The sequence below is a fragment of the Nycticebus coucang genome, chromosome 20, assembly GCF_027406575.1.
Source record: "Nycticebus coucang isolate mNycCou1 chromosome 20, mNycCou1.pri, whole genome shotgun sequence".
Lineage (NCBI taxonomy): Eukaryota > Metazoa > Chordata > Mammalia > Primates > Lorisidae > Nycticebus > Nycticebus coucang.
Window position 1 is genome coordinate 65,272,147 of NC_069799.1, and position 27,774 is coordinate 65,299,920.

General features: G+C 44.3%; 1 protein-coding gene across 1 annotated transcript; it reads left to right on the forward strand.

Annotated features, from left to right (window-relative positions):
- The first annotated feature begins 1,740 nt into the window (after window positions 1-1,740).
- GDI2 (GDP dissociation inhibitor 2) lies at window positions 1,741-26,025 on the forward strand. Its single transcript, XM_053572949.1, has 11 exons — window positions 1,741-2,020; window positions 9,590-9,697; window positions 12,759-12,858; window positions 14,406-14,540; window positions 16,484-16,682; window positions 17,255-17,386; window positions 19,225-19,324; window positions 21,759-21,930; window positions 23,013-23,157; window positions 23,362-23,416; window positions 23,500-26,025. The coding sequence occupies exons 1-11, from the start codon at window positions 1,976-1,978 to the stop codon at window positions 23,644-23,646; spliced, it is 1,338 nt and encodes a 445-aa protein (XP_053428924.1). The 5' UTR covers window positions 1,741-1,975; the 3' UTR covers window positions 23,647-26,025.
- Window positions 26,026-27,774: the final 1,749 nt, after the last annotated feature.

A 27,774-nucleotide genomic window follows, 5' to 3' on the forward strand; every position in this document is an offset into this window, starting at 1 on the left:
TAATTCAGAGGATATGCTTAAAAGCCTCTTCAACGTTCAGAGGCTGATGCAGTATGCAAGAAAGGCTCTTTATCGTTACTGCTGGTTTAAAAAAGAAGTCATTATTCTATGATGGTTCAAAAGACTAGGTAACATGACTTCTGATTGCTTGAAGACAGTAACAGCAAGATCTCAAGGCATCAGCAGAAAAGTCTGTTACAGCCACTGCTGTCTAATCAGATCAGTAGTATGGAAAGCTCTGCACTAATTCATTTGGTAACGAACGAGTATAAATCTAATTAAGGCTATTAAGGTTATACATAAATTTAAACTTTCTTCTCTTGACTCTCAACCTCGTCCACTGTACGCTGTAATATACTTTCTTAAACTCTTAGTTTATGGGGTGAAGATACATTGTAAAAAAATTGTTACATTCTTTCTTTCCTAAGAATGGTTTATTTAAATCACTTTAAAGTGGAAGAAATTCCGTCAACTGAAATAAGTTCTGAGCAGCTTTTATCCATTTTGGGAGTAAATCTTTTTTTTTTTTTTTGAGACAGAGTCTCAAGCTGTCGCCCTGGGTAGTGCTGTGGCATCACAGCTCACAGCAACCTCCAACTCCTGGGCTCCAGTGATTCTCTTGCCTCAGCCTCCCAAGCAGCTGCGACTACAGGTGCCTGCCACAACGCCCGGCTATTTTTTGCAATTGTCATTGTTGCTTAGCAGCCCGGGCTGGGTTTGAACCCGCCACCCTAGGTGTATGTAGCCCGCGCTCTTGACTGAGCTACGGGCGCTGCCCTTGAGAGTAAATCTTGAAGGAAGAACTAAATATTATCTGCCTGAGTACACATTAACTGTCACTCGCCGAAAACACCGGTTTTCCAACTGCCAACGCCTTTAGGAAAGTCACTGGTCTAGAAGAGGGCCACAGGGTTTGCCTCCTTGGGTTGAGGCAAGTTTACACCGTGTCCTCACCAAAGCTGGACATCCCAAAGGGAACCCTAGAAAAAGGTGTGTGTGGGAGGGGGCGAGGGCCAGAAGGCAAGCAGGGAATAGTTTCACAACTATGCTCAGGGTCTCAACTTTTTCATAAATGTTACACGTTACTTTTTAAAAAAAGAACCTGGGGTGGTGCCTGTGGCTCAGAGAGTAGGGTGCCGGCCCCATATACCGAGGGTGGCGAGTTCAAACCCAGCCCTGGCCAAACAGCAACAACAAAAAAATACAAAAATAAATAAACTAACTTTAAAAAAAAAATAAGAGCCTGGATTTTTCTCTCCCCGAATTTCCTAAAGCGCCACGGGGCGACAAAGCGAGAGGCAGGGATGACCCAGGGCGGGAAACCGATGAGACACGGGCGACTCGGAGCTGGCTCAGGTCCGCGCCCCTTGCCCACGTGGCCGCCGCACACTCCGCTCAAAGTCCAAGGACGGCGGGCGGGCGGGTTCAGGGAACTTGGGCCACGCGAACTTGTGGCCCAGGGGCGCCAGTCAGCAGCTAGACTGCCGCACGGCAGCCTCAGCCCCACGCCCTCGCGCACCCCAGTCCCAGCTCGCGCGCCGATGCCCGGACCACGGTGGCAGAGGACAGGCGGGGAACCGGAAGCCACCAGGGAAACGCTCCGCCCTCGTCTCGCGAGAGGAGGGAAAGGAAAAAAGGTGGGGCGAGAGACACAGACGTAGCTAATGAGAGGGCCGGGAACTCGTGATTGACGGCCCCCAGCCACCCACACGCCCCGCCCCGGCTGCGGAGGCTTGGTTGCCGCCCGCCGCGCGCCCCTCCCCGCCCGCCTTCCCAGCTTCGCCCAGCTCTTCTCTTCCCGTTTGAGGTGGCTGCCGGCCTCGCCTCCTCGCCCGCTCCATTTTGCGTGGCCTCCTCGCTTTCCTGACCTCTCGGGCCCGAGAGCGGCCTGAGCGCCTCCCCGCCTCCTTAGGGTGGCCGCAGAGCCGCTGCGCCTTCGCCTTCCTCGGGCCCTCGGTCCTCGCCCTGCCCCGCCATGAATGAGGAATACGACGTGATCGTGCTGGGCACCGGCCTGACGGTGAGTGGCGGGCGGCGCACCCCGCACTCCGCACGCGGGCTCGCGTCCCGGGCCAGCCTCCTGCGTCGTGGGCCTTGGCTTTAGGGGCCGGCGTCGTGACGGAGCGGTGGACGGGTCCGAGGCGCCCAGCGCGGAGCAGGCCACCTTCCCAGTGCGGGGACGTGCGCGCGGGCCCGGCTGGAGGGTGGGGTCGTCGGCCGGGATCAACTGGGAAGGAGAGCGCGGCCCTCCGCAGCAGTGCGGAGGAGGGGAAGCCCGGCGCGGAGGCCCCCTCCCTCCCGGGCCGGTGACCTCGGGACTGGAGGGAGGGCGGAGGCCGCCGCAGCTGCATTTCCTGCCCAGCCCCAGCCGCCGCTCCCGGGCGGCTCTCGGCGGCCAAAGCCGGGCGCAAGGTTTCCTGACAATTCAAATGATAATCCCTGCATTGTGACTGCCAGAATTAGATTCACTTAAATTTGGGGGAGAAAATGAGGACTTTTTTTTTTTTTAAACCCTCCTTCCTTTTCCAAGTAAGTATTCTTTTAAGCCACGAGTCTTTCCTACTTACAGAGCATCTGTGGAATTAGAAATGCGTTTTCTTAAAACTTGTCCATCAAATGCTTTCGCACCTGACCCTTGCAGTCTTCTTTTGTTTGGTTGATCCCTGCCTCCATTGTCTCTTCTGGTGCTTTCCCCTAAGAAATGGGTTGGTGATGGATTGCTACAGGCCAAGGTCTCTGCACTTCGAAGCACTCTTAAGGGAGTTAGAGGATAATAACAGGAAGGATGTTGTAATATATGAGTGCAGGGAGTTCCTACTGCCACGGTGTATTTATTTTCCTGGGTACCTCTCTGCTTAGAGACCTTTAGATAATATCCTGCAAATAATGCTGGCAGGATTTTTTGTTTGTACTCCCCCCCCCTTTTTTTTTTTAAGACAATGAAGACATTGATGTTGCAAAATAATTCAATTCGGAGAGAGTACTGTTTTAAGTATCAATTTTTTTTTGTCTGGGACCGGGTTTGAAACCACCACCTCTGGTATATGGGGCCCCAGCACCCTAATCCTTGAGCCACAGGCGCCGCCCCATAACTATCAATTTTGGGGGAAATTTGAAATTCTTACTTTAGGGGCTACTTCATAATAAAATGAACGTGATGTATATTTTATGTATCCCATATATTCTGACCTCGAATTCCTGAGTCAGTTAATGTAAACCACCACTTCAAGTTTGTTTAAATTTATTATACTCTCAGGTCAAATTAATACTTCCTAAATTTTTTTTTGCAGTCTTTTTTTTTGGCATGAGTGGGTGGGAGTGGGTGGGGTTTGAACCTACCACCTCTGGTATATGGGGCCAGCACCTTACTCCTTTGAGCCTCAGGTGCCGCCCTGTTTGTTTATTAAGAGAGTCTCACTTTGTCACCTTTGGTAGAGTGCTGTGGCGTCCTAGTTCACAGCAACCTCCAACTCCTGAGCTTAAGAAATTCTCTTGCCTCAGCCTCCCAAGTAGCTGGGACTACAGGAGCCCCCATAACTCCCACCTATTTTTAGAGATGGGGTCTCACTCTGGCTGAGGCTAGTCTCTAACCTGTGAGCTCAGGCAGTCTACCCGCCTCAGCCTCCCAAGTGCTGGGATTACAGGCTGGAGTCCCCTCACCCGGCCCCCTCATTGGGGTGTTTTTAAAATTTTTTTCAAGTTAAGCTAGTTCTTTTTTTCTTTTTTTGGAGACTCACTTGTCCTTGGTAGAGTGCTCTGGCATCACAGCTCACAGCAACCTCAAACTCTTGGGCTTAAGTGATTCTCTTGCCTTGGCCTCCCAAGTAGTTGGGACTACAGGCCCCTGCCACAATGCCTGGCTATTTTTTTATTGTAGTTGTGATTGTTGTTTAGCAGGCCCTGGCCTGGCTTAAACCCACAGCCCTGGTGTATGTGGCCAGCGCCCTAACCACTGAGATACGGACACCCAGCTAAATTATGCTAGTTTTTATTTTTTTATTTTTATTTTTTTTTTTGTGGTGTTTGGCGGGGGCTGGGTTTGAACCCGCCACCTCCCGCATATGGGACCTGTGCCCTACTCCTTGAGCCACAGGCGCTGCCCATTATGCTAGTTTTTAAAGAAAAGTTAAAAATTAGACTGGTGACTTTTCCTGGCCTGTCATTTTTCTCTTTATAATGATCTATACTCATTTCTGAATACTTCATTAGCTTTGACCAGTCCATAAATAGACATGTGATTGTCTAGGAAATAGTACCAAATAGATGTGACTCATACAGAAAGCCATATAATCATTTCAAATGTGAGGCATTTGGTTGAATTTCTTTCTTTCTTTTTTTTTTTTTTTTTGCAGTTTTTGGCTGGGGCTGGTCTTGAACCAACCACCTCCAGCATATGGGGCCAGTGCCCTACTCCTTTGAGCCACAGGTGCCGCGCGAGTTGAATTTCTTTTTTAGTGGTAACTTAGAAGACTGTTGGATGCCTAAGTGACTAGGCCCTACCCACTGCAATTTTTCTTTAAGTGCCCAATTGGGATTCCAAGCTGAGCTTAGTTTGTGGTGGATTTTGCCCATTGGCATGGGCACTGTTGCTGCCAGCATGTTGTAAAAGCCCGTTAGTTCCACTGCTTTCCTACGGTCTTCCACATTTGCTCATGGTTAAGGTCAATGGGGCATGGACAAGTGAGTGCAAATCCATCATCCTGCAGGTTTGCACATGCCCAAGTCAGAAGCATCACTTTGTGTCTAAGATGGCACAGTCTTACTGTGTAACAGTTGAGATAATGCATGTTGTTTAAATTTTCATTTGGATTGTGAACTGTTTGATGAATGGTAGATTTTCATTTGGACTGTGAACTTTTTGATGAATGGTAGATACGCACTTAATTGGAAATCAGGTCAATTTCTTCTCTCACGATATAGCTGTGAAAACTTTAATCCTTATGAGCCTTCCTAAGATTGTTTTGTGATGTTCTTTAAGAATTCTGTCAATTCAGGACAATCACATTGTTACTGTCATGGAGAAGACTAGTGATGACAGGTGAATTTGATAGTGAGAAATCTTACATCTCATTTTTAGTGATACCAGGACTTAGATGACTGAAAGTTAAAGGGAAAACCAAAGTTAGCCCCCAAATTGGAATTAACTTTAAGTGCCTGGAGTTAATTTTCCTAATTTTTAGTTTATAAATATTTAGTGCCTGAGAGTTAAGAACTTAAAAAAAAAAGGCAAAGGCAAATAGGGCTGGGCTCCCGTAGCTCAGTGGTTAGGGCCACATGTTCCCGGGCTAGTGGGCTCCAACTCAGCCTGGGCCTGCTAAACAAACAAAAAAATAGCCAGGCGTGGTGGTGGGCACCCGTAGTCCCAGCTACTCAGGAGGCTGAGGCAAGAGAATCGCTTAAGCCCAAGAGTTTGAGGTTGCTGTGAGCTGTGACGTTACAGCACTCTACCCTCTACCAAGGGGAACGTAGTGAGACTCTTATCTCAAAAAAAAAAAGTAAAGAAGTGTTGGAGTTTTTCCCAGCTACTCGGGAGGCTGAGGCAAGAGAATCGCTTAAGCCCAGGAGTTGGAGGTTGCTGTGAGCTGTGTGATGCCATGGCACTCTACCAAGGGCCATAAAGTGAAACTCTGTCTCTACAAAAAAAAAAAAAAAAAAAAGAAGTGTTGGAGTTTTCTATATTGCTTATGTTATCAGTTTAAAAATGTGCTCATGGCGGCGCCTGTGGCTCAGTGAGTAGGGTGCCGGCCCCATATGCCAAGGGTGGCGGGTTCAAACCCAGCCCTGGCCAAACTGCAACAAAAAAATAGCCAGGTGTTGTGGCGGGCGCCTGTAGTCCCAGCTGCTCGGGAGGCTGAGGCAAGAGAATCGCTTAAGCCCAAGAGTTAGAGTTTGCTGTGAGCCGTGTGAGGCCACGGCACTCTACCCGAGGGTGGTACAGTGAGACTCTGTCTCTACAAAAAAAAAATAAATAAAAATGTGCTCATATAAATGTATAAATATTGATAATGCTAATAAAGAAGACGTAAAATGATTTGATATAAACTGGAGTAAAATCTTCATTCTCTGTTTAGGAGAAATGGAGTGTTTCATATAATTGAATTTTCTAAGGAATTGAGTGTTTTCCCTTTAAAGGACCATAGCTTTTGGATAAAGACTTTCTAAGTGATGTTACAACTTCTTTAACAAACTGAGGAACATAATGAATTTCCTTGATAACTAAGATTGCACATCAGGAGATTAAGTATGTGTGTTATGTTAGAACAGTGGTTCTCAACCTTCCTAATGCCGCAACCCTTTAATACAGTTCCTGTGGGTCTCGACCCACAGGTTGAGAACCGCTGTGTTAGAACATAATGAAGCCCAAGACCTGGTGAGCTTTGTCTTCCCTGTACTATGCTGGACTGCTCTGCTTTTTGAGTTCTTCACTTTCCCTTCTGGCTTTTTTTCTTTCCTTCTCTGAACTTTGGTGTTAGGGTGGTGACTTCAACTTTCTGTTTTCAGCATGTGTAGGCAGCCTCTTACCACTTGTTTTGCACATAATTCACTATGGGTTTGGAAATAAATTCATCCATCTTGGTATAAACAATAGATTAAAAAAATAAAAGTAATTAGCTCCACAGCTGTTTGTGCTTCCCAGAGGTTATTTTTCTGTGTTTTGTTCTACACAGTAAGGAATTATGAATAGAAACAGATACTTTAGTGATACCCAATCAGATTATTCTCAGGATTATATGTTTAACACTATATAATGCTTTCCCCCATTTCTCTTTTTTAAAATTTTGTGCGTTCAGAGTTTTTGTACTTGATTTAAAAATCCTGAACTCTGGGCGGCGCCTGTGGCTCAGTCGGTAGGGTGCCGGCCCCATATACCAAAGGTGGCGGGTTCAAACCCAGCCCCGGCCAAACTGCAACCAAAAAATAGCTGGGCGTTGTGGCGGGCACCTGTAGTCCCAGCTACTTGGGAGGCTGAGGCAAGAGAATCACTTGGGCCCAGGAGTTGGAGGTTGCTGTGAGCTGGGTGAGGCCATGGCACCCTACGGAGGGCCATAAAGTGAGACTCGGTCTCTACAAAAAAAAAAAAAATAAAAAAATAAAATAAAAATCCTGAACTGTAAGATAGCCTCTTAGGTTTGCTCAATCGTTTTTTTTTTTTTTAAGAGACAGAGTCACACTTTATTGCCCTGGGTAGAGTGCTGTGGTGTCACAGCTCACAGCAACCTCAGACTCTTGGGCCGAAGCGATTCTCTTGCCTTAGTTTCCCAAGTAGCTGGGACTACAGGCACCTGCCACAATGCCTGGCTATTATTATTATTATTTTTTTTTTTTGGTTGCAGTTGTCATTGTTTTAGCAGCCTGGGCTGGGCTCAAACCCACCAGCATTGGTGTATGTGGCCGGGGCCCTACTTACTGAGCTATGGGTGCCGTCCCAGGTTCACTCTTTGAAAATTCTTCCTATAGCTATGTTCCCATTCTATAGACTAAGAAAGGCCATTCTGTTCACTGCACTAGTGATGATAACAAATGCTTATTATTACTCTTGGGAAGTATAAATATATCGTGAGCAATTCCTATTTTAGACCAGCCTTAATCATGCTGGTTAATAGAAAATACAAGTAAAACGAGACATGCTTTGGCACATAGAGGTTATAATAGTGTGTGATGTGTATTTGGCTGACAGGCATGACACGCTGGTTAGCTGTTTTTCCTCTCATGGTTCCTAATTGTAGTTAACTTAAACTCCTGTGACTACTGTGATCAGTTATGGGGAGTAAAAAGGTAAGCAGAGAACCTGCCTGTAAGTAGCTTGTTCTCATGGAGGGGAGGAACTGTAGGAGACTTGATGTGAGAAACCTCTCAGCACTGTAGGCAGGGAGTCAGGAACACCTTTGTGAAGAAAGAGCTAGTTAGCTGGCTTTCAGAGATAACTGGTAAGCTGTGGCCATGAGGAAGAGAATGTTTTCTAGCCAGAGCAGGTAAATCTGCGTTAAGATGGGGGGTGTTTAAGGAATGGGCAATAGTTTATTTAGCTTGAAACAGGTTTGAAGAGGCATAGAGTTGGAGGGCATGTAACGAGAATGGAATATTCTAGGCTACGAGATTTTTTTTTTTTTTTGCAGTTTTTGGCCCAGGCCAGGCTTGAACCTGGCACCTCCCGGTATATGGGGCCGGCGCCCTACTCCCTGAGCCATAGGCGCCGCCCAGGTTAAGAGCTTTGAATGTTGTTTTCTGCGCAGAGGATTTTAAGCAGGAGAGTGATATAATGAGATTGATTTCAAGAAAAATTTTTTCAACAGCTTTTTTTTTTGAAACAGAGTCTCACAGTGTCGCCCTTGGTAGAGTGCTGCAGGGCCACAGCTCACAGCAATCTTCAACTCTTGGGCTTAAGCGATTCTCTTGCCTCAGCCTCCCAAGTAGCTGGGACTTACAGGTGCCTGCTATGACGCCCGGCTATTTTTTGTTTGTAGTTCTCATTGTTGTTTGGCAGGCCTGGGCTGGGTTTGAACCCGTCACCTCAGTGTATGTGGCTGGTGCTGTTACCACTGTGCTAAGGGTGTCAACAGCTTTTAATGAAATGCATTACAGGGCAGAATCATTTAAAGAAAGAAACACTCTGTGGAAAATGAACACCAAAGTTCTAATGTACTTAGATATGTGGATGTGGGAATGGGGGACTGACTTAACTTCCTTTAGCACCCTACATATCATAGGAGAGTTGCCACACCAAGTGCAGAGTGGCTACCTCAGTCCCAAACACACCAGGCAGAGCTGCTCCTGTCTGCTAGAGAGGCCCTAGTGGAGTTTCTATGTATGAATTGTAATGTATCCTTAGTGTTTCCATGGCCAGTGATCCTAAATAGTATCCTGAAAAAAGCTAATGTTTAGGAAATTATTTATTTTTTGAGACATGGTCTTTCTTTGTTGCCCACACTAGAGTGCTGTGGTGTCACAGCTCACAGCAACCTCAAATTCCTGGTCTCAAGTGATCCTCCTGCCTCAGCTTCCCTAGTAGCTGGGACTACAAGTGTATACCACCATACCCAGCTAATTTTTGTATTTCTTTGTAGAGACTGTCTTTGCTGTGTTGCTTATGCTGGCCTCAAACTCCTGATCCTAAGGGATCCTCCCACTTTGGTCTCCCACAGTGCTAGATTCAGACAAGAGCCCATCTTAAAGTTAATTTTTAATGTTTTATTAAGAACTAGTGTGTGCCTGGTGATAAAGAATATGGCTGCTAGTATAGAGCCCTGTCTTAATATTTTATTTACCATTGACTTTGTGTCATTAGGGCAAATGGCAGCACGTTAAAAAAGGTGACTTACATCACAGAATACATTTGAAGCCTAGTTTCTATAGGGCATTCTCCACAAATTATGTCATAGGTTGCAGGAATGTTACGTGTTCATCACTGGGAGAATGTGTAACGGTGGGCTTTAATAAAAAGGCTTTAAGGGCAGCAACTGTGGCTCAAGGAGTAGGGCACCGGCCCCATATACCACAGGTGGTGGGTTCTAACCCAGCCCCGGCAAAAAAAATGCAAAAAAAGAAGGTTTTAAACATGCTGTAACAGCCTTTTCTGCTTTGCTTCTAGGAATGCATCCTGTCAGGTATAATGTCAGTGAATGGCAAGAAGGTTCTTCACATGGATCAGAACCCATATTATGGAGGAGAAAGTGCATCTCTAACACCGCTGGAAGATGTGAGTACCAGCGAAATCTAATATGCCTTTCATGCTTCTGTTTTACTTGTGAATCTGCACCTCACTCTTCAGAGATGATTTTCATCTTGCTATATTATAGAGTATCTGGAGAACACCACCACTTTTCAGGAACTTCTGTTTTGGGGCTTGTAGAAATTTAAATTATGACCTTTGTTGCTGCCCGGAGCACTTATCAGTTAGCTAGTATAGACCAGAGAGGCTGGGTCCAGGACTGCGAATATGGTCTTATTTATTCTCTTAGTTACCCAAAGACATTTTTCAGATTACAAAATAGGCTCTGTGGGATTAAAATTGCAGAGCTGGGTTGTGAACCCAGGTTATTTCTTTTGCTGTAATGTCCTCTTTTCCTCTGTCACCTGAGCTAGAGTGCAGTGGCATCGTCATAGGTCACTGCACCCTCCAGTTCCTAGGCTGGAGTGATCCTCCTGCCTCAGCCCCTCCAGTAGCTGGGACTACAGGCGCACAGCACCACCACCGTGCCTGGCTGCTTTATTTATTGTGGAGATGAGGTCTCAGTCTTGCTTAGGCTGGACTTGAACTCCTAGTTCCAAGTGATCCTTCTGCCTCGCCCTCCCAAAGCGCTGGGATTATAGGCATGAGTCACTGTGCCTGGCCTTCTTTTCTACTTTTTGAAAACATGGGCACATGTAGCATTGCTGACATGGAAAATTTATTTATTTTAGTAAATTTATTTATTTATTGAAGAACCACGTGTGGATATAAGCTTTACCATGTTTTGCGCAAGATAGGTATCATCAGTGACTCTTACATAATCAGTAACTTACACTTAATACTTATATCAAAGAGGTTTTTTCCTATATTCAGGAATACAGAAAAGTTGAAGAATGCAACCGTTGCATCAAAGCCCTGTCTGAGTGCAGCCGTTAATGTTTGGCTATGTTGGCTTCATGTCTGCCTTCTTTTGTTTATTCTGGTTTTGAACCAAAGTAATACAGACATCATGGTACCTGACCTAAATAGTTCAGCATTCGTCTGCGAAGAATAACATTCTCTGACATTATGATAATGCCATTTTCATATTTAAGAAAGTTAACAATATCCAGACCGTATTCAGATTTCCCAGTGGTCCTAAGAACATCTGATGTGACTGGATGGGAGTCTTTTGTTTTTTAAACCAAAGTTAACTGAAGGTTCAAGCATTGTCTTTGGTGTGGTTTCCTCTTTATTCTCTTAATCTATAAACATCTGATCTTTTCTTTTCTTTTTCCTTTTTTCCCTGCTCAGAAGTCCAGGCTACTTTATTAGGCACTATTGTGAATACTTTATATTGCATCACATTTAGGAGTCATGTGGTATCAGGTCATCCACCATTCATGACGCTAAGTTCTCTGCACTGTCCCTGAGCTGCGGGGTGACGCACCCTGCCTCCCATGCATCAGACGTCCAGTAGCTGATCCTCAGTAAGATAAGGAAGTTTCTTTCTTCCTTTTTCTTTTTTGGTGAATGAATTTTTATTAGCTAAATAGCTGCCAACTTTGCATAGTCTGTTCTACTTTAGCAATGGGATCCATGAGATAAGAGTAAATATTCTTTAAACTACAAATTTTCTTTTATCTCAGCTTCTTTTCAACTCATGTTAGTTATAAATTGAATGTCCTTACCACAAAACAACACAAGGACATTTCTGGAGATGATGGATGTGATTAGTAATTTGTGGTGATATCATCATGGGTGGGTGTATATGTCTAAGCTCATCAAAATATGTGGGAAATGTGCAGTTTTTCTATATCAGTTACAGCTCAATAAAGAACTGGAACTCATTTTAATTGTCTTTTCTGATTTGAAGAATCTAAAATTTATTTTTAACTCCTTATGTAAGTATAGAAGCAATTTACTCAGGAGAGAACAAGTTTAAATGATTTCTCCAGATAATAAGAGATGTTTCTGCGGAGTTAGTGTGTCAGTGGCAAATTTGTTTTGTATTTTCTGCTAGTAAAAATCAAAATCTCATAATATTTGTCAATTTTAGCATTCATGAGTTTAGTAATATACTTAATTTAAATATATACTGGAATTTTGCTGAAAATTTTAATGATTTTGTAAAATGAAATACCCTCATACTTTTCATCCTTTGCTCATGTAATTGTGTTTAGTTTTTTTTTTTTTTTTTTTGAGACAGTCTCACTGTGTTGACCTTGATAAGTGCTGTGACGTCACAGCACACAGCAACCTCAAACTCCTGGGCTTCAGCCTCCCAAGTAGCTGGGACTGTAGGCGCCCACCACTATGCCTGGTTATTTTTTTGTTGTAGTTGTCATTGTTGTTTGACAGGCCCGGGTTGGGTTTGAACCCTCCAACCCTGGGGTATGTGGTCAGTGCCCTAGCTGCTGAGCTATAGGTGCTGAGCCTGTTTGGTTTTCTTTCTTTTTTTCTTCTTCTTCTTTTTTTTTGGCCGGGGCTGGGTTTGAACTCGCCACCTCCGGCATATGGGACTGGCGCCCTACTCCTTGAGCCACAGGCGCCGCCCTTCTTTTTTTTAAGAGACAGTCTCACTTTATTGCCCTCAGTAGAGTACTGTGACATCACAGCTCACAGCAACCCCCCAACTCCAGGGTTTAGGCGATTCTTTTGCCTCAGTAGTCCCTGAGTAGCTGGGACTACAGGTGCCTGCTACAATGCCCAACTGTTTTTTTGTTGCAATTTGGGTGGGGCTGGGTTTGAACCCACCACCCTTGGTATATGGGGCTGGCACCCTACTCACTGAGCCACAGGTGCTGCCCTTGGTTTTCTTTTTTAAGAGACAGGGTCTTGCTCTGTAACCTAGGCTGGAGTGCATTGCTACCATTATGGCTCAGTGCAGCCTGAAAGTTTTGGGTTCAAGAGATCCTCTTGTCTCAGCCTCCCAAATAGCTGGGACTACAGGCTAATTTTTCTTATTTTTTGTAGAGATGGGGTCTTGGCTGTATTGTCTAGGCTGGTGTGTTTTGTTATGCTAAACCTACTTGAAGTAGTTGCATGTTACAATGAATATTAAAAATTAAATTTTGCAACATTATGGATATTTTTATTTTGCTTTTAGTTATACAAAAGATTTAAAATACCAGGATCACCACCAGCATCAATGGGAAGGGGAAGAGACTGGAATGTTGACTTGATTCCCAAGTTCCTTATGGCCAATGGTAAGAATTATAACTTAAATTTGTGATGGTGCCTTTGAGTCTGGTTTGAAAGTCAAACCTAACTTTTTTTTTTTTTTTTGAGACAGAGTCTCACTATGTCACCCTCGGTAGAGTGCCGTGGCATTAGAGTTCGTAGCAACCTCAAACTCTTGGGCTCTAACTCTTGCCTGAGCCTCCCAAGTAGCTGAGACTATAGGTCCCCACCACAACACCTGGCTTTTTTTTGGTGCAGTTGTCATTGTTGGTCAGTTGGTCCAGGCCAGGTTCGAACCTGCCAACTTTGGTGTATGTGGCTGGCACTGTAACCACTGTGCCATGGGCACTGAGCCAAACCTAACTTTTTGATAAAGAGTAGTATTGTATGAGAGGTAAGATTTCTTTTATTTTTGATAGACCAAAAGTTTTTGGTTTATAGGCAGATGGTATTTCTAATTGTAATCTTGGGCTTTTCTTTATCAGAAGTTAATGTTCACTTTAATAAATATAAATTGACTCGAAAATTGAAGGGCACAAATTCCTGGAAAATTTTGGGAATTGCCTGTCTTTAAAATGTAGTAGAAACTCTGAAGCAATGCAGACTTGTCTACAATAGTGGTGTAATCCCAAACCTCAGTCTCTGATAAAGTTTTTATAGCTTTTGCAAAAGCTTGTTTTTTTTTTTTGAGACAGAGCCTCAAGCTGTCCCCCTGGGTAGAGTGCTGTGGCATCACAGCTCACAGCAACCTCCAACTCCTGGGCCCAAGTGAGTCTCCTGCCTCTGCCTCCCAAGAAGCTGGGACTACAGGTGCCCGCCACAATGTCCGGCTATATTTTGGTTGCAGCTGTCACTGTTGTTTGGCGGGCCCGGGCTGGATTCGAACCCGCCAGCTCAGGTGTATGTGGCTGGCGCCTTAGCTGCTTGAGTCACAGGCACTGAGCCTTTTTTTTTTTTTTTTTTTTTTGAGACAGAGCCTCAAGCTGTCACCCTGCGTAGAGTGCTATGGCATCATAGCTCACAGCAGCCTGCAACTCCTGGGCTTAAGCGATTCTCTTGCCTCAGCCTCCCAAGTAGCTGGGACTACAGGTGCCTGCCGCAACGCCCGGCTATTTTTTGGTTGCAGCCATCATTGTTGTTTGGCAGGCCCCGGGCTGGATTCGAATCCATCAGCTCAGGTGTATGTGGCTGGCGCCTTAGCCGCTTGAGCAAAAGCTTATTGATAGAATTATTAACCTTGAAGTTGGAACATGAAAATCCCTCCTAAATATGCATCACAATGAGTGCATTCTGGTTGTCTTATTTCAAATGCAGCTTTGGAGATTTTTTTTGTCAGTTATTGGACATTGTTAAGAAAAATTTGGGAAGCCTTCAGTATTATTGGATGTCTTTTTTTTTTTTTTTTTTTTTTTCATTTTGGCCGGGGCTGGGTTTGAACCCACCACCTCCAGCATATGGGACTGGTGTCCTACCCTTTGAGCCACAGGCACCGCCCTGGATGTACTTTTATATCTGGTAACTTAGTGGTTAACTTAAAACTTGAGTTATAGTCGGAATTATGTGACTTTTCTAGGTCAGCTGGTTAAGATGCTGCTTTATACCGAGGTCACCCGCTATCTGGATTTTAAAGTGACTGAAGGGAGCTTTGTCTATAAGGGTGGAAAAATCTACAAGGTTCCTTCCACTGAAGCAGAAGCTTTGGCATCTAGTAAGTAATTTCATTTCATTTTCTCAGGATTATGAGATTTTCTAGGGAAAAGAATCTTAGGGATCTTGTCCACCCAGTGCACAGATATTTATGTGCCAGACACTGTTCTAGACAGTTGCAAATACATCAGTGAAGAAAATGTTTGAAAACCTCTACCCTTTGAACCTTAGAGGGAGTTAAAATGAATCCGTAGACATGTAGCTTGTTGCTGGGGCATCAGAGCCCCTTTCATAGTAACTCGTACTGGCTGTGCTTTTTTTGAGTGTTTTCCTATGTCTTTAGGCTCTGTACTAAATACTTCATATCATTTTCCTATTTGACTTTTGCAACACTCCATGAGGTAAGGTTTCTGTTTATGGGTGAGGAAACCCAGCCCTAAAGTCATATGTGTTTAATTGAGTTACTAAGCTGACAAAACAGAAGTGCCCCCTTCTGCTGAAGCTTACCTTCTAGTAGGTACTGTTGCTGTCTCCCAGCATCTCTGATTTTAGGAATCTCCAGAATGAGTGCTAGGTCTCTAAAATGTTTGTATCTGGCCTCTGGTTCTTGTCCACCTCACCTAGTGATTGAGACCACTCCTTGGAGCTGGGCATAGCAACTTAGGAGGGTGGAGAAGCAGCTAAGCACTTACCGAGGTTGCAGGATGGGGTTCTGCAGTGGGACTGGCTTCGGTTCCTTTGGGTTAAGCATGGGTTAAAGGAGGAAGATGAACAGAGAAGGGAGGGGAGTTTAAGAAGACATGGCAGATTTTTATTCCGATTAAAGAAAAAATTTGGGAGCTACTTCACAGTAAACCTTTGATAGTAGCTTTAGTTTTTGACAGAGTATGGTGTGAGTTTTAGTGCATTGATGTAGTGACTCACATTTCCCTCTGTGTTATTCCTGGTTCTAATTATTAATCTTGTGTCTTCGTGTGGGCTGGTGTGGTGTCAGAATATTTCTCTTATGGCTTTACTGTGTGTGCATTCTGTCCATTTATTAAGCTGGCTTGTAAATCTTATTTTAAAAACATTTCAGTGGGTGCCCGTAGCCCCGGGGTTAGAAGCCAGCCCCATGCACGGGGGGGTGGTGGGTTGGAACCTAGCCTGGGACTGCTAAACAAACAAACAAAAAGAAAAGGTCAGTAGCCTATTAGTAGGCTCATGGTTTCAGTTTTGTTTGTTTCAACTATAAAATAGTCTCGGAAATACTGAATCTATCCAAACATTAAGCTACCAATGAAACATTTAAGAGTTTATTAAAACTGAAGTTTTTAAAAATAGCGATACAGTTTGATTGAGGAAAGGGAGAGAGGAGAGAAAAAGCCAGAAACTTTCTCTTTCACTGGCTGTTTGTCTTTGTATCAGCTGTTTCTACCAGTAGAAATACAGGCTAGTGGGAAGAGCCAAGACTCCTTTCATTTGTTCGATAGTGGAAAAGCAGGGAGTGGGTTATCTAGGGCTTCCTTCAAGGAAGTGGCCAGTGGCAGCATCAACATCTAAATTGTGTTGAGAGGAACTTGTTCTTGGTCTGTGAGGCTTCTTTTCATTAAATGCCAGAGTGTATCCTAGTGTGCAGAGGTGGAAGAGGAAGAGTGTCGAGCATGTTAGGCAGTTGGCTGAGTGTGCATCAGAGTCAGTAAAGGAGCAGCATCAGATGCTCGGCTTGATGGTGTTTCTCAGAGTCCTGTTTAGAGAGTCATTTCTCTTACCTAGTAAAAAAAAATAATTTAACTTGCATTTCATTTACATACTGGTTATAATTCCTTGTATGCTAAAATTGAAGACTTTATAACTGACCTGTTTTAGTGTTGTGACACTGAACGCCATGGAGTGCAAACCTCCGGGTCTTAAATTGCACGTTGGGTTCCTCAGTTGAAGACCTGGCCTGTTCATACTTTCCTCTCACACTTTTTCTTCCTTGTCCTACTGTCAATGTGTACTTTTTGAAAAATTGTTTTTTAGGCTTAATGGGACTGTTTGAAAAACGCCGCTTCAGGAAATTCCTAGTGTACGTTGCCAACTTCGATGAAAAAGATACCAGAACCTTTGAGGGTGTTGATCCAAACAAGACTACAATGCGAGATGTGTATAAGAAATTTGACTTGGGCCAAGATGTTATAGACTTCACTGGTCATGCTCTTGCACTTTACAGAACTGATGAGTAAGTATTTTGGTTTTTGGATTTGTATTTTTCTTGGAATAATCACTGGATTTCCCAATTCTCCCAAGTGGAAATTCTAACAAAACAAATAACATGGCTACGTCATACTGTACAAGAAGAGGTTCTAGTTGCCAATCAGTGTTGGAACCTTTTCAGTGAAGTAATGAAGGTAGTGGATTGAAATCACTCCAGTAAACAATTTTAAATTGATACCGGGGGCCATGTGAGGGGGCTGTAATCCCAGCAATCTGGGAAGCTGAGCTGGGTGGATTGCCTGAGTTCACAGGTTCGAGACCAGCCTAAGCCAGACTGAGACCTTGTCTATAAAAATAGCTGGGTATTGTGGTGGGCACTTGTAATCCCAGCTACTTGGGAGGCTGAGGCAAGAGAATTGCTTGACCAAGCGAGTTTGAGGTTACTGTGAGCTATGATACCACGGCACTCTACCAAGGGCAACAAAGTGAGACTCTGTCTCAAAAAAAAATTAAAAACAAAAACAAAAAGTAACTTTAAATTGAATACCAAGGATAGAAACTACAGCTCTTTTCTAATATTCATTTCCTTTTCTACAGCTACTTAGATCAACCGTGTTGTGAAACTATTAATAGGATTAAACTTTACAGCGAGTCTTTGGCAAGATATGGCAAAAGCCCTTACCTTTACCCATTGTATGGCCTTGGAGAACTGCCACAGGGGTTTGCAAGGTAAGAGCCTCTGGTAGCCTATTAGTTAGGACCTCCCTGATTCTAGACATATATATAAGATATATAAGTACTTTGAATATTGAGATATAGCTAGAGGAATGAGATGCTTTTTGTTTTTATTGAAAGCAGGTACAATGAAAATGCTCACATCTTCAGTTAAAAAAAAAAAAAATTCTGTGTGATAAATTTATAGATTTGTGGGCAGTGCCTGTGGCTCAGTGAGTAGGGTGCCGGCCCCCATGTACTGAGGGTGGAGGGTTTGAACCCGGCCCCGGCCAAACTGCAACCAAAAAATAGCCAGGCGTTGTGGTGGGCGCCTGTAGTCCCAGCTACTCAGGAGGCTGAGGCAAGAGAATCGTAAGGTCCAAGAGCTGGAGGTTGCTATGAGCTGTGACACCACAGCACTCTACCAAGAGTGATAAAGTGAGACCTGTCTCTCTTAAAAAAAAAAAAAAAGTATAGATTTTGTGGCCTGGTGTGGTGGCTCATGCCTGTAATCCTAGCACTCTGAGAGGGCAAGGCAGGTGGATTGCCTGAGCAGCTCATAGGTTTGAGACCAGCCTGAGCCAGAGCAAGACCCCATCTCTAAAAGTAGCCGGGTGTTATTGCAGGCTACTGTACTGTAGTCCCAGCTACTTGGGAGGCTTGAGGCAAGCGAATCACTTGAGCCCAAGAGTTTGAGGTTGCTGTGAGCTATGATGCCACAGCATTCTACTGAGGGTGACTAAGTAAGATTCTGTTTCAAAAAAAAAAAAAAAAAAATCTCAGCACCCCATTGATTAGGGTGCCAGCCAAATACACCAGGGCTGGCAGGGTCGAAGTTGGCCTGGGCCTGCTAAACAACAATTACAATTACAAACAAAAAAATATCCGGGTGGGTGCATATAGTCCTAGCTACGTGGGAGGCTAAGGCAAGAGAATCGCTTTGAGTGTAACAGTTTGAGGTTGCTGTGAGCTGTGACGCCATGGCACGTTACTAAGGGCAACATAGTGAGACTCTGTCTCAAAAAAAAAAAAAAGTATAGGGCAGTGCCTGTGGCTCAAGGAGTAGGGCACCAACCCCATATGCCGGGGGTGGTGGGTTCAAACTTGGCCCCTGTGGGAAAAAAAAGGTATAGATTTGTGTGACTAAAACTCTCAATTAAAATACAGAACATATATGTGGAATTTACTAAATGTAGAATGTAAATGTCTTAGCACAATAACTAAGAAAATGCTGTGAAGGCTATGTTAACCAGTTGGATGAAAATATTTCAAATTGTATATAAAACCAGCACATTGTACCCCATGATTGCATTAATATACACAGCTGTGATTTAATAAAAAAAAGATATAGAACATTTTCTTTATCCCAGAAAGTTCTCTTGTATTATCCCATAAATAATATCATCCCCAGCAACTAGATCTGTGATATGTGACTTTTATCATCCTAGATTACTTTTTTTACTCTGTTCCTACATAAAGATTTCACCCAGTTGGTTCCTTTCAAGAGTCTCTTTAGTTTCTGCCTGCCTTTTAGGCTTTCTCCAATGTTTTCTGGTAGTATTTTTTTGGGTTTAAATCTGTAGTTTTATTTACATGCAAGAGGATTAGATAGTCCAGCGCCCGCCCCCCCCATTACTGGTCAGTGCTTTAATTTGAGTCATTATTATAGCTATGACTGAAACATTAATTTATGGTTTTTAACTCTTTCATATAATTAATGCTTTAATGACTGTTAAGGTAATATTTTCTAGAAGGAAATTGAGCTAACATTGCCTATCATTCATTAAGATCTAAGGAAAGAGACTTTAATAGTCAAAACAATTGCACATTATTGAGATTTAAAAATTTTCTAGGTTAAGTGCTATTTATGGAGGTACCTATATGCTGAATAAGCCAATTGAAGAAATCATTGTACAGGATGGAAAAGTGGTTGGTGTAAAGTCTGAAGGAGAGGTAAGTCATTTTTAAAATTTGAAAAATAATGTGTCCTTGTCAAGAAAATTATGTAAGTACTTATTTTGATGTGGAATTGATTATACTTGTATTTCTTTATGGTAAGTTGGTATTTATCATGGCTGAAGGCTAGTTACAGTTGCTGTGCTTTATTTAAAAAAAAAACAGGTCTCAATACTTTCTAGATTCTGTTAACTGTTGCTTTTAAGACTAAAATATGCATCATAGATGAACTCTAATAGGTAAGTATTCTCTATTTATATTGGGATAGTCTCTGTCTCCCAGATTTTCATTTAAGTTTAGTTTTATTTGCTGACCATTCGCATGCATAGAGTTTTGAGCCGTGTTTCTCAAACTTAAATTATATAAAAGTCGCCATTAGTTCATGGTGCGCATTCTGAGTTGGTAGATCTGCGGAGCCTCTGCGCATTCTAGAAAGCTCTCCGGCAGCGCTGATGTTGCCGGTCTTTCTCTTTCTACTGTACTGCTTCATCCTGCCGTCTGGCTTGGTCGCTCCCCTCACCAGTACTGCAGTGAAGGATGCACTCCAGAACGCCGCCTTAGTGTCCAGCCCTGACATTCTAAAGCCCCGAGCTTTGTCCTTTTTACATTCAAGTGTGTGGGAGTGTAGAAACCTCCTGGAGAGGGTATATTTTCATGAAGTCCTGCCTGGGCAGGGTGTAATCCCAGCCCTCTGGGAGGCTGAGGTGGGTGGATTGCTTGAGCTCAGGAGTTCCATACTAGCCTGAACAAGAGTGAGACTGTGTTTCTAAAAAAAAATAGCTGAGGCTGGCCACTATGGCTCACGCCTATAATCTAGCACTCTGGGAGGCTGGGGGCGGGGGGACTGCTTGAGTTCACGAGTTTGAGACCAACCTGACAGAACGAGACCATGTCCCTACTAAAAACAGAAAAGCTGCTGGGCATGGTGGCTCACACCTATATTCCCAGCATGTGGGAGGCCAAGGTGGGAGAATTGCCTCAGCTTACAGGTTCGAGACCAGCCTGAGCCAGAGTGAGACCTTGTTTAGAAAAATAGCCAGGCATTGAGGCAGGTGCCTGTACTACTCAGGAGGCTGAGGCAAGAGAATCCCTGAGCCCAAGAGTCTGAGGTTGCTGAGAGCTATGATGCCATGGCAGTCTTACCAGCTGACAAAGTGAGAGACTGTCTTAAAAAAATATACAGGGCAGCGCCTGTAGCTCAAAGGAGTGGGGCGCTGGCCCCATATGCTGGAGGTGGCAGGTTCAAGTCCAGCCCTGACCAAAAACTGGGGGAAAAAAAAATTTTTTTTTTACAAAGTCCAATTGCTCTATTTTTTTCTTTTGTTGACTGTCTCTGGTATTTTGCCTAAGGAATTAATACCAAATCCAATGTCAGGAAGCTTTCCCCCTGTTTCTTCTTTTTCTTTTGAGACAGTCTGTCTTTGTTGCCCAGAGTACAGTGACATCACAGCTCACAGCAACCTCAAACTCTTGGACTCAAATGATTCTCTTGCTTGAGCCCCCCCAGTAGCTGGGACTAAAGGTGCCCACCACAACTCCTGGCTACTGGCTATTTTTAGAGACGGGGGTCGTGCACTAGCTCATTCTGGTCTCGAACTCTTGAGCTGAGGTGATCTGCCCACCTTGGCCTCCCAGAGTGCTAGGATAACAGGTGTGAGCCACCTTGCCTGGCCCGCCATGTTTTTCTTTAAGAGTTTTACAGTCTTAAATATTACACTTAGGTCTTTGATCCATTTTGAGCTAATGTTTGTGTATGGTGTTAATGTCCAGCATCATTCTTTTGCATGTGGATACGGTTTTCCCAGGACCAGTTCTTGAAAAGTGTTCTTTCTCCATCAAATGTTCTTGGCACTCATGTCAAAAATCATTTCACTTTGGCTTGGCGCCTGTAGCTCAAGTGGCTAGGGCGCCAGCCACATACGCTGGAGCTGGCAGGTTCAAATCCAGCCCAGGCCAGCCAAACAATGACAACTACAACCAAAAATATAGCCGGGCATTGTGGCCGGTGCCTGTAGTCTCAGCTACTTGGGGGGTTACGGCAGGAGAATAGCTTGAGCCCAAGAGTTTGAGGTTGCTGCGAGCTGTGCACTCTACCCAGGATGACAACTTGAGACTGTCTCAAAAAAAAAAAAAAAAAAGTTCACTTTGGGTGCAAGGGTTTATTTCTTCTTTTCTGTTCCAATATTCTCTGTCTTCGTGCCAGTTCCACACTGTTTTTATTATTGTAGATTTGAAGTGAGTTCTCCATCTTTGCTGTTCTTTTCTTGAGAGTGTTCTGGCTGTTCCTGAATTTAATCTACTGACATCCAATGTGAATTTTAGGATGGGTTTTTGACATCTTAACAATATTAACTCCTCAAATCCATGGAGTTGGATGTATTTCCATTTGTTAAACTTAGCCTTATAAGTCTTTCTAAATGTTTCATTCTAGATTGCTCACTGTAAGCAGCTCATCTGTGACCCCAGCTACGTAAAAGATAGGGTAGAAAAGGTGGGCCAGGTGATCAGAGTTATTTGCATCCTCAGCCACCCTATCAAGAACACCAATGATGCCAACTCCTGCCAGATCATTATTCCACAGAACCAGGTCAATCGAAAGTCAGGTGAGTTTTTGAAGAGCAGATGATGTGAACTTTTCTAAGATATGATTTGCTTTGTGTTTTATTCCAAATTCTGAATTTTATGTGTTATAATATAGCAAGGAGACTTTAGTTTACATATGGGAAACAAATGTGGTCCCGTTAGCGCCTTCTGCCTCTGCAGCACTGTGCTGGGATGGACAGGTGAGGGGAGGCCTGCCCTGAACTCGGATCTATTATCTGAGTGAGTTTCCTCATCTCAGTGGGATAGATGGAGTCTTCCAGCGCGAACTCACTTCACTGCCTGTGGAAGTTTAAGGTTAACAGCTAGACTGCACTATACTTTTGAGCTGGTGACACAGCTGCTTCTGTCATTGTTTGTAAACTTAATACTTATATTTGATTCCTGCATTGTGGTAGAAAACAGCTTTCATTTCTGTGGTTCTAAAATTGCAATTCTTAATTTGCTTTTAACAAGTTCTTTTCAACCACTAGTTATTTATTTCTTCCTTTCAACTAGAAGCCTTAAATCTACTTATCTAAAATTCAACTTAAAAGGGGTCATCAGGTTTTAATGGGACAGGTAGGAGCTACTGTTATTGATTTTTTCCACAAAAGAAATCAAATCACAAAGGAGTGTCACTATAACAAAGGGGGACTTGGACTTAATCTTTCAAGGGATACTGAGCTGGTCCTGGGTCTGTGGAAGTCCCAGAAGAGAGAAGGGAGTCCATGCCAGCTTTCCACCCTGGAAGTTACATAGCCTCTCGGAAGAGTGGTGCACAGCCCAGTCTTACCTCGGTTTATTATGCTAACTCCAAATCATTTATGTGGATTTACTTTTAATAAAGGAGGAAATCATCACTGAATAATTTCTTAGCTATTCAGAACTTTTCCAAATGGAAATGGACTGGTAGAGGAAAACCCAGAGTAGTTACTGTGGTCTGTCAGGTTTCTAGTTAGCTGGGACTGGAGGGAAGAGATCTCTTGCCAGAATTCAGGTTGGTGCTACCTAAATCCTTAGTCTCTAATAGATTAAAAGAAATCTCTGTTACTGGTGCCCCTGGCTGAGCAGTGCTGGGCAGTGACCTGATGCTTGTTCCTAGACATCTATGTCTGCATGATTTCCTCTGCACACAATGTGGCGGCACAAGGGAAGTACATCGCCATAGTCAGCACAACCGTGGAGACCAAGGAGCCTGAGAAGGAAATCAAACCAGCTTTGGAGCTCTTAGAACCAATTGAACAGAAGTGAGTGTTGTGTTGATTTAGAAAAACTAAAACCCAAGCTGAGGGCTTTGATAGTGGCTCCTGGTGGGGTGAGTGTGAGAAGGTGGCAGGTGTCTGTTGTGGTGAGCACCTCACCGTCTCATCTCCTCTGGTCTCGTCCTTTGGTCCAGCAGTGGTTGGGTGTGGGCCATCTTCACCTATTGACTGACTTCTCTTCCTCTCCAGATTTGTCAGCATCAGTGACCTCCTTGTACCGAAAGACTTGGGAACAGAAAGTCAGGTGGGTGTACAACTGTGGGAGAGGGTATGGCCAGGGGAGACACCTTTAAATAGTTTTAAGTCTTTTGTGATTTTCATTTCCAGATCTTTATTTCCCGCACATATGATGCTACAACTCACTTTGAGACAACCTGTGATGACATTAAAGACATCTATAAGAGGATGACAGGATCAGAGTTTGACTTTGAGGAAATGAAGCGCAAGAAAAATGACATCTACGGGGAGGACTAACAGCAGTGTATGCTGTGATCTCTTTCGGACAGATTTAAAATTTGGCAAATAACGCGTTATATTAAATCAGTCTTGTAAGGCCTGCTTTTGTAATCACAATGGAGAGATTGAAGACCTCTGTGCCAGTGACTATCCCTCCCCTCCGTCTTTCTAATATCATGTATTAACTTGTTTTCATGGAGTGGCTATTCAGAATTGGCAGGTTACCACATTCTGTTCAATTTAACCAAACTGGCTTTTTTTTCTAGTGAAGGATCAGTTTTAAACAAATGTTGCAATACTGATACAGAGAATTTGAGACAGTATTTTTGTCTTTTTAATCAGTGTAGTCTTTGCAATTATGTGCCTCTGCTCTCAGGAGCTGGCTCCATATAATTTGTGTGCCATCTGTCCTCTTGACATCAAGGAGACTCTAAATTGAATATTCCATGGTTTGGGGTGGCATCCGTAAGTTTTCCCTTTAAGTTTATATACTGTGTTATGTCAAGTATTATGTCAGGGCCCAGATAGCGTAGCCAGTTTGGTTTGTATGGGCATAAGATCTTAACCAAACTCCAGACTTAGGGGGTCATTTGGAGGAAGCCAGTAGGTGATGTTTTAACCTAATAAAATTGATGAGAGGAGGGTGAGGAGCCCATCATAAAGCAGGTAAAATCCGCATGCGTCTTCTGTGTGCCAGGCGTGGCTTTTGCAGAGGACCAAGCTGCAATGCAGTGCTGACTTGAACAGAGCCCCCTGCTCCTGTCTCAGTGACCCCGAATGATTTCTGTGCTTCGAAATAAAGCCAGATGCTGGGAACCAGTGCTCTCTGCGGTCTGTAGTTTCCTGACTATAATGGCCATGCTGCCATGTGTTTAACTCAAAGCAGAGCGGAAAGCAGTGCCAGGTGTGGGGTACTGGTCAGAAGGAGTGCTCACAGGGCAGCGCCTGTGGCTCAGTGGGAGGGCGCCAGCCCCACACACAGAGGGTGACGGGTTCGAACCTGGCCCCGCCAGCTAAAACAGCAGTGGCAACAGCAACAAAAAGCCAGGCGTTGTGGCGGGCGCCTGTACTCCCAGCAATTCGGGAGGCTGAGGCAAAAGAATTGCCCTAGCCCCAGAGCTGGAGGTTGCTGTGAGCTGTGACATCATAGCACTCTACCAAGGGTGGCAAAGTTGAGACTGTCTCAAAAAAAAAAAAAATGTGTTCAGGCACAGCTCCAGGGCAGAGTCCCTGCTGTCTGGCTTCCTTGTGGGTAGATGTCAATTTTTTTTTGAGACAGCCTCACAGCAACCTCCAACTCCTAGGCTCAAGTGATTTTTTTTTTTTTTTTTTGTAGAGATAAGAGTTTCACTGTACCGCCCTCGGGTAGAGTGCCGTGGCGTCACACGGCTCACAGCAACCTCTAACCCTTGGGCGATTCTCTTGCCTCAGCCTCCCGAGCAGCTGGGACTACAGGCGCCCGCCACAATGCCCAGCTTTTTTTTGTTGCAGTTTGGCCAGGGCTGGGTTTGAACCCGCCACCCTCGGCATATGGGGCCGGGGCCGGCGCCTTACCGACTGAGCCACAGGTGCCGCCCGGCTCAAGTGATTCTAATGCTCCACCTCCCAAGTAGCTGGGACTACAGGGGTCCGCCACAACGCTCGGCTATTTTTTTTTTTTTTTTTGGGTGCAGCCATCATTGTTTGGCAAGCCCGGGCTGGATTCGAACCCACCAGCTCAGGTGTATGTGGCTGGCGCCTTAGCCGCTTGAGCCACAGGCGCCAAGCCCAGATGTTAGATTTTTTTTTTTTTTTGGTAGAGACAGAGTCTCACTTTATGGCCCTCTGTAGAGTGCTGTGGTCTCACACAGCTCACAGCAACCTCCAACTCCTGGGCTTAAGCGATTCTCTTGCCTTGGCCTCCCGAGCAGCTGGGACTACAGGCGCCCGCCACAGCGCCCGGCTATTTTTTGGTTGCAGTTTGGCCGGGGCCGGGTTTGAACCTGCCACCCTCGGTATATGGGGCCTGCGCCTTACCGACTGAGCCACAGGCGCCTCCCGATGTCAGATTTCTTGACACAATGTAACTACTCGTCTCTTTGATAATCTCAGTACTGCCTTAGAACAAATGTTTACTACACAAATAGTTACTGCCTTTAATAATTTTGCTTATAAGGCTGGCTATAATTGTAGTACTCTGGGAGGCTGAGGTGGGTGAATTGCCTGAGTGGGTGAATTGCCTGAGTTCACAGGTTCGAGACCAGCCTGAGTCAGTGAGACCCCCCCCCCGCCTCTAAAAATAGTAGCTAGGTGTTGTGGTGAGTGCTTGTAGTCCCAGCTATTCAGGATGCTAAAACAAGAGGATCACTTGAGCCCAAGAGTTTGAGCTTGCTGTGAGCTATGACATAATAGCACTCTACTGAGGGCGACAAAGTGAAACTCTAAAAAAAAATTTTTAGTTGTAGCAGCAATTAAGAGTACATAAATACCAAAAGGTAGACTGACTTAATAGTGCCCTTGTAATTTTTTTTTTTTGAGATAGTCTCACTCTGTTTCCCAAATGTTAGTCTAGCTCACAGCAACCTCCAATTCTTGGGCTCAAATGATCCTCCTGCCTTGGCCCCCCACAGTGCAAGGGTTACACAGGCTCCTGGCCCTCGGTTGAGTGCCATGACCTCATAGGACTCATAGCAACTTCTAGCTCTTGGGCTTAGGCAATTCTTTTGCCTCAGCCTCCTGAGTAGCTGGGGCTATAGGTGCCTGCCACAACGCCTGGCTATTTTTTGGTTGCAGTTTGGCTGGGGCTGGGTTTGAAGCTGCCACCCTCTGTATATGGGGCCGGTGCCCTACTCACTGAGCCATAGGTGCCGCCCCAGATGTTTTTCTTGTAAGCATAGCATTCCTAATGCTTAGGTCAGGGCTGTTAGTGTGCCCATCACTTGAGTATTGTACCTGATAGGTGGTTCTGCTCTGATTTCTGATGGCTCTGTACCACTTGTTCCCATCATTTAGCTCCCACTTAATAGAACGTGTGTGTTTTTCCATCCCTGAGATATTTCACTTAGGATACTGGTCTCCAGTTCTGTCCAAGGTGTTGCAAATTATTTCATTCCATTTTATAGCTGAATAGTACTCCATGTACACATATACTGCATTTTATTAATTCACTCATGAATTGATGGGCACTTAAGATTGATTTCACATCTTTACGATTATGAATTGTGCTACTATAATTTGGGTACGGATGTCTTTGATAAAATAACTTGTTTTCCTTTGGGTAGATACCACCTCATAGTGGGGTTCCTGGGCCAAATGGGAAGTCTGCATTTATTTATTTATTTGTGGAATCTCAGTACTGGTTTCCATGGAGGTGGTGCTAATTTGCAGTCCCACCAACAGTGTATAAGCATTCCTTTTTATGTCCATGCCAACATTTACTACTGTTTAATTTTTGAAGATGAGGGTAATGTGATTATTATTTCTCTGATTAGGATGATCAGCATTCATGTTTGCTTGCCCATTTGTCTTAAGCTTTTGCTTTTTTTTGAGACAAAGAGTCTCACTTTTTATCGTCCTCCATAGAGTGCTGTGACATAGCTCACAGCTATGGGTGCCTCAAACTCTTGGGTTCAAGTGATCCTCTTGCCTCAGCTTCCCTAATAGCTGAGACAGGTACGTCTTAAAGTCCCGAGTTTTAAACACCACCTGCGTCGGCCTCCCAGAATTGTGGGATTACAGGCTTGAGCCACTGGGCCCAGCCTGTTTTACCCTCTTTTGAAAAACCTCTATTTTGGGAGGCACCTGTGGCTCAGTGAGTATGGTGCTGGCCCCATATACTGAGGGTAGTGGGTTCGAACCTGGCCCTAGCCAAACTGCAACAACAAAAAAATAGTGCTGGCTGTTGTGGCGGGCACCAGTAGTCCCAGCTACACCGGAGGCTGAGGCAAGAGAATCGCCTATGCCCAGGAGTTGGAGGTTGCTGTGAGCTGTGATGCCATAGCACTTTACTGAGGGCGATAAAGTGAGACTCTGCCTCTAAAAAAAAGAAAAGAAAAACCTATTTGTGTCTCTTGCCTGCTTTTTTTTTTTTTTTTTTTTGAGACAGAGCCTCAAGCTATTGCCCTGGTTACAGTGCCATGGCGTCACAGCTCACAGCAACCTAACCTA

Excerpts from the sequence above, each read along its gene's own strand:
- GDI2 (XM_053572949.1), top strand. The coding sequence starts at position 1,976 with ATGAATGAGGAATACGACGTGATCGTGCTGGGCACCGGCCTGACG. Across the intron at positions 12,859-14,405 it reads CAAGTTCCTTATGGCCAATG|GTCAGCTGGTTAAGATGCTG; the intron begins GTAAGAATTATA and ends TGACTTTTCTAG. Across the intron at positions 17,387-19,224 it reads CTGCCACAGGGGTTTGCAAG|GTTAAGTGCTATTTATGGAG; the intron begins GTAAGAGCCTCT and ends AAAATTTTCTAG.